Source organism: Hyposmocoma kahamanoa, unplaced genomic scaffold (assembly GCF_003589595.1).
Source record: "Hyposmocoma kahamanoa isolate Upper Pololo Valley unplaced genomic scaffold, ASM358959v1 78, whole genome shotgun sequence".
Lineage (NCBI taxonomy): Eukaryota > Metazoa > Arthropoda > Insecta > Lepidoptera > Cosmopterigidae > Hyposmocoma > Hyposmocoma kahamanoa.
In genome coordinates, this window is record NW_020653945.1 from 25,580,870 (window position 1) to 25,588,107 (window position 7,238).

The 7,238-nt window shown below is 35.3% G+C and overlaps 1 protein-coding gene across 1 annotated transcript; it reads left to right on the top strand.

Moving 5' to 3' along the window:
• The first annotated feature begins 947 nt into the window (after window positions 1–947).
• On the top strand, window positions 948–1,553 carry LOC113232758 (protein GVQW3-like). The gene has a single exon (XM_026467535.1). It carries the CDS (start codon window positions 948–950, stop codon window positions 1,551–1,553), a length of 606 nt encoding a protein of 201 aa, XP_026323320.1.
• Window positions 1,554–7,238: the final 5,685 nt, after the last annotated feature.

Consider the following 7,238-nt stretch of genomic DNA (forward strand, 5'->3'; position numbering starts at 1 on the left):
AGAAATAGATGTAGGGCATACAAATATTTCTCCCGGCCCGGAAATTGAACCCGGGACCTCTGCGTGGCAGTCCAGCATGGTAACCGTTAGGCCACGCAAGTAGTTATCTTAATTATAGTGACATTTGACGACATCAAACAAACTACAAACAGCGCGCTTAATCGTTTTGACAGCAATCATTATTTTAAAGTAGACATATAAGTGTACCCTTTAATATATATGTATATAAAAGGATAAATTTGTTATTAAACTCGCAACTAAAGACGTAGGTAATTAAGGTAGCAACCAAGGTACGAAAGGAAACGGCTTAATACAATTCAGTTCCAATCATTTGTTTCCTTTTCAGTAAATAGTATACATGATAATTCTGTCAGCTGTTATTATTTCATACATTAGGAATTGTGGTTACAATATTAACAGTTAGATCTGCTAAGAATTTATGTGTAATTTTATGGCAATTTCATCATAAACAAATAGCCCTAGATAAAACTTAATTAAACGCTTGTTTGTGCAAAACGAAAACACCTGCGCAGACGCACCTGGGTGCGCAGGTGTCATTCTGCCACCCCGTCCCACTCCGAGCTCGTTTACGGACAGGTATAAATACCAGAGTTGCACAAGCAAGCACGTCTTTCTGTCGCTGCACGTCTGAGGGAACGCACCTCGTGCTAGAAGCGTTTATACTGCTATTCGGCTTACATAAAAAATGTGAGTTAATTCATGTTATAATAATGATTATTTATTTGCTAGTTTAAACGTAATTACGTAGGGCACTCAATAAGTTTTGAGATGCTCGAAATTTAAAAATGGAACGCACCCGTATTATATGTTTTTAAAAAGCAAATTTATTTAAAAATAGATCACCAAAAGCAATTTAGCTAAATTAAAAAAAAATGACATTGTTAGTCATTTTACTACAACGCTTCCCGCGCTTTTTCTGTACAATAATGGATCTTAACCGTGAACATTTGCGTGCTATGATCTTCTATGATTTAAAATGTGGTTTAACTGAACAATTGAGTTTGGAACGTTTGCAGTCAGCATTAGAGGACTCTGCTCCTTCTCGTGCAACAGTTTTTAGGTGGTTTAAGGAATTTAAAATAGGCAGAACTAACCTTGAAGATGACCTAAGAGGCGGACGCCCGGAAACAGCAGTTACTGCAGAAAATGTGTGGAAATCTGAAATGTTGGTGCGAGAAGACCCACGAATCACCTACACGAACATTGAGAAGATCCTAGGCATTAGTTCGGGAAGCGTCAATACTATCCTGCATCAACATCTTGGAGTGAGGAAGCTTTGTTGTCGATGGATCCTACGATTGCTCTCCGGTGCTGAAAAACAGGCTCGAGTGGATTGGTGCCGAGAAATGCTTATACGTTTCGAAAACAGGACATCGAGACGTGTTTCAGAAATCGTTACTGGTGATGAAACATGGATCTATCAATATGATCCAGAAAGCAAGAAGCAGTCGTCGGTGTGGGTCTTCGCAGAGGGACAATTACCGACAAAGTTGCAAAGACCTCGAAACGTCGGCAAAAAAAATGGTAGCTAGTTTTTTTTCTCGGAGCGGACATTTGTCGACGTCAATGTTAGAAAATAGTAGGTCTGTTAATTCATCAAAATGGTACACAACAGTAGCATTGCCAAAAGTTTTCCAAGCTGTGCGGGAGAGGAGACCAAAGACCGGGCTTCGGGGAATCATGCTACATCACGATAACGCCTCTTCACATACGTCCCTCAGAACAAAGGCGTTTATTGAGGAATCTGGTATAGAAACCTTAAATCACCTGCCGTACAACCCTGACTTGGCTCCCTGCGATTTCTTTTTGTTCCCAACAGTGAAGGATAAAATCAAAGGAACATTTTTTTTGAGTGTCGAAGAAGCAGTAGCTGCCTACGAAATGGCAATTTCAATGCTGACGGATCAAGACTGGCAAAGTGTTTTCAGAGTTGGTTTAGACGAATGAAACTTTGTGTAGATAATGATGGAGAGTATTTTGAAAAAATGTAAAATAAATTATATTAATATGTTTGCTATTTTTTCTTTATCTCAAAACTTATTGAGTGACCTACGTAGTGTTAAGTAAAATGATGATTATTCATTAGGAATGAAATTATTAAGCTGTCGGAACTATATAAAATCTATCTAATTTATGCATGTTTTAATTTAAAACCCTCCCCTTATGAGTAAAGACAGATAAAGTAACCTCGGTCGTTTTACAATTCGTTACTAAATTATATAATAAAAGGAGGCAATTAGTACATACCTGTATAAATTAGATAACCTTTATATACGTTAACACACAGTATTACTTTTGGCTAGAAAATCCGAACGTAGACTGAATAATCTTTCTTCTGCAACACACCATCAAGCTTCAAAAATTAAAATACTGTGCTTTCATTGGTTAAGGCTTTTGGTAGGCGGATCCTTGATTGGTTGGCATTTCTTTTAAAAAGGAATTTAGGTAGTTTTAAATGTCATTATTGTTGAAATCAAATACAGAAATGATAGCAATTGCGTCAATCGTAATGAATCGTATTTTTTTAAAAAACATATTTAAGATGAAATATCCTTTCAATAATAATAATAATAATTCCGAATCGTTTACATACTTAAAGTACGACAATAATCGATCCAAGTATTCATTTAAATTCGTTACGCTAACACATTAATGACAGAAATTAACTAAGAGTGTAAGAGGTTTAAGCGCGTAGATCACTGGGTCCACATCCTAGTGAAGTCGGGAGTGCCATCTGACCCGCATCCATGATGATTTCTTACTTCCCAAGAAAAAACTCCCCTGCTACAAAACAAGACAGGCGCAAATCGAAGTTAATTCTCGATTACCATTAGAACCACTTTCGCCAAAACTCACACATTTTTAATTTGAAACACTATGAAATATTCATAATCATTGGTAGTAGTTTCTAATTTGAAAAGGAATAACAAATTTTAGATTGTTAATATAATGTAAACTTTACCGTGTTGGCTTATCGTTAATAGGTCAATACCTCTATCGCAAGTTACGACGTTTTGATTTTACATTGAAATTTCAATCAATGTGTTGCCATCTAGCGGTCAATAGTTGAACGACAGCGAACTTGAGATGTTTACTTAGTTTTCCTAAAAAGAGGTGAGTTGAGAATTCATGAGAAGTGTGGGTGTAAATTCATACTAAGTGCATTCCCTTACTGCTCTAACCTAGGCATCGCTCGTAATAAGTATATATATAACATAAATTCGCACATACATAATTTGACTTGCCGTCATAGTGACGTTATATTTTGTTTTGACATTAATAAGTTCGTAAGGAACTTCAAACTTTTTGAGGATAATTTACTTTTACCCCTAAGGTATCTAAGGCATATAGCTAGTTTGCTATCTTTTAATATTAAGGACGCTGTTATAGAAGATATAACACAGTCCCACGACAATGCTCCTACTTTAAGTAGCAACAGTATACATTTTACTAACCATAATTTAAACTAAAAAACACGACAACAGAAAAGTCTAATCGTTTCCATGTAGTACATCAAAATATTCAAGGCTTTTCTGGCAAAATATTAGAAATAAGTCTTTTTTTGCACGATATTTCCGTTGACGTGTTTTGTGTTACAGAACACTGGCTGAAAGATTACGAAGCCATTAACAATATAGAAAATTATGTAATAGTCAGTTCGTTCATAAGAAAGAGCTTAAGTAGAGGCGGATCCATGATTATTATTAAGCGTAACTTAAAATTTAAAGAGCATAAGGATATCACAAATCTTTCTACTGAACGAACTATTGAGATTTCATGTGTGGAATTGGATCAGTTTGTCGTCTTATGTGTATACAGGCCCCCCTCTGCTAATTTTAACGAGTTTGAATTAATTATGGAAGACAGTTTAAAGCGGATTTTTTCAACCAAAAAAAACGTAGTAATATGTGGAGATTTCAATGTAAACCTGTTGGAAAACTGTTCTACTTCTGTAAGACTCATTAATTTATTTCAAAGTTTTAACTTGATTAATCTTTTTTTAGAACCAACTCGCATTACTGCCTCCTCTTCTACTTGTATTGATAACATCTTTTGTAACACAGACGCAGTGTCTAAATCAATAATAAATTGCTTAAGATCCGACCATAGTGGCCAATTGGCTTCTTTTAATTGTAAAATGAGCAAGAAGGTAGACCAATTTCTCTGCAGACCGATTACCACAGAACGAATAATTAGATTTCAAAATAATATCGGCAACAGTTTAAATTCCCTATCCCATATACCGGAGGATCCAAATACTTTATATAACACGATATTTGGTTTAATTAAAAATGAATTTGACAATATATTTAAATCGAAAACATTAACTTTCCATAGAGAGACTAAATTCAACGACTGGGCAACAGTAGGTATTCATAAGAGTAGGTCTCGTTTGTATGAGCTATATGCTATGAAAACTTATAATACTAATTCCAATTTCATAGAATATGTTAGAATTTATTCGAAAATATTTAAAAAAGTTTGTGTAGCTGCTAAGGTTAAGTTTCACAGCGACAAAATTAGACAATCGATAAATAAATCTAAAACTATTTGGAGCATAATAAATAAAGAGTCAGGCAGGGTTAAACTACACGATAGAGATATAGTTTTAGAATTAGACAGCAAACTTATAAAATCTAAAGATAAAGTAGCCCAAGCTTTTGAATCGTTCTTTTCGGAAATTGCTGTGAATACTACAAAATCATTAAATTCCTACCCTTCACTTGCTATTGATCTCCTAAAGGAAAATGTTAACGTTTGTGGCAGTTTATTTAATTTTCGTCATGTTAATCCACAAGACATCATAAAAGCTTTTAAGTCAATACATGTTAAAAAAACTGAAGATCTCTGGGGCATATCAACTAAAGTTATAGACTCAGTTATTAATCTCATTTCCCCACAGTTAGCTGTAGCTTTCAATAGGTGCGTTGACGAAGGTGTTTTTCCCGATTTAATGAAATACAGCAAGGTTATTCCCTTATTCAAAAGCGGTAGGAAAGTTGATCCTAGCAACTATAGGCCCATTTCAATTTTACCAGCTTTAAGTAAAATATTCGAAAAGGTTATGCTAACTCAATTACTGTCCTTTTTCGGTAGGAATCATATTTTTCATAGTGAACAATACGGGTTTACTAGTGGTAGATCGACTAGCGATGCGGGGGTAGCGTTACTAAAACACATCTTTGATGCTTGGGAAAGGTCCCAGAACGCTATTGGTGTTTTCTGTGACCTCTCAAAGGCATTTGATTGCGTTGATCATAATACTCTTATTAGGAAGCTGGAACATTACGGTGTAAATGGCAAGGCGTCGAAACTTGTCTCGTCATATCTCAACGGTAGAATTCAGAAAGTAGGCATAAATGGAGCGACTTCTTTGGGTTCTCCAGTAAAAATGGGTGTTCCGCAGGGCTCAATACTTGGACCTTTCTTATTTCTGATTTATATTAATGATCTGCCATTCTTTGTTAAGGACCATTGCGAAATAGTGTTGTTTGCTGATGACACATCCTTGATTTTTAAAACAGACAGACATGACATTAACTATGACCGTATTAATGATACCCTCTCTAAAGTAGTTTATTGGTTTAATGCTAACAATTTATTGCTTAATGCCAAGAAGACAAAATGTGTTAAATTTGAATTACCTAACGTAAAATCGACTAGTCCAAGCATAGAAATAAACGGAGAAAAGTTAGACCTTGTTAATAAAGCAGTCTTCTTGGGAGTGACCTTAGATAGTAAACTTCAGTGGTTTCCACATATATCGTCCCTGGCCAGCAGATTAAGCTCCGCTGCATACGCAGTCCGCAGAATACGTGAGCTTACCGATGTTAGTACTGCTAGACTAGTTTACTTTAGTTACTTCCATAGTATAATGTCCTACGGGATTCTCATGTGGGGTAAAGCGGCAGATATTCAAACCATATTTGTATTGCAAAAACGAGCGATTCGTTCTGTGTACCGTCTAGGCTCTCGGGTATCTCTCAGAGAAAAGTTTAAGGAGACTGGTATCATGACTGTGGCATCACAGTACATTTACTCAAATATTTTATATGCCCGTAAAAATATACATAATTTCAATAAGAAAGAAGATATCCATAATATTAACCTTAGAGCTAAGTCCAAACTCATGGTACCACGATTTCGTTTAACCAAGGTAAACAACTCTTTTATGGGGAACTGTATACGTTTTTACAATAAGATTCCGGAGCATATATTAAGTTTATCATTTCCTAAGTTTAAAAATTACATTAAAAATATTTTGATCGAAAAATCATATTACAAAATTGAAGACTACGTGTTAGATAAAGATGTATGGAAAGACGACATGGCTCCAGAATCCACACAAATTTGATTCAAAATGTATTCCATAGCATTTAAGTTTATTTGAAAAGAGCAATCCCTAGAGTTTCTTGCTCGTTCTTCTCAGGGAGGTCAGCGTAGTGAACGAGCAGTACCTTAAATGTGACGTTTTCAAGTGTAAATTTATTTTACCTATGGAATAAATCATCTTTGACTTTGACTTTGGTGACCATATTCAGCATTAGTAGTAGTAGATACAAGGCTTACTTTAGTATCTTGTAATAAAAAATATATTATGGTAAACAGAAAATTGAAAATTTATGACATTTTAATAAAATAAGACTTAATGATGACAATATTACAAGTCCGACTATCATTATGGCACTAAAAAGTTGCAAAACAAGGTATTTTTACTACGATTTTTGAGGTTTTGCGCGAGATAATTGACACGACCATGACGTACAAAGCAAATGGCAGACTGAGATCAAAAATGTAGAACTCCGTGTACTGTTGGCGCACGTGTCACGCGCACTAAGCATTTCGACTGCATTTATTGTTCTGTGCAAGCAAACATTCACGCCGCGCCGCGCGCCGCAATCGTATCAACAAAACATAAACTTTGAAACAGTTTTATTCCCAACGGTACTTTCGCATAGTTTCCAATGTTGCAGCGCGGATAAACCACTGAGCAAAGTAAACGCCTCCAGAGAGGAATTTACAAAGCGGTGCGATTCAAATAGATTTTTCTAGAATCTAATTGAATTCTAGAGCAGTCGATTTTCTCAATGCTTTGAATAAACAAGTCCTTTTATGTTTACGTGACGCGCAAATTTATTTTAAAGAAAAAAATATTGAGTGTCGGGAACAGACGTGTTTGTTGTGAATTTAAAAACGATTTGTAATACTAGAAAAAC

Excerpts from the sequence above, each read along its gene's own strand:
- LOC113232758 (XM_026467535.1), top strand. The coding sequence starts at position 948 with ATGGATCTTAACCGTGAACATTTGCGTGCTATGATCTTCTATGATTTA.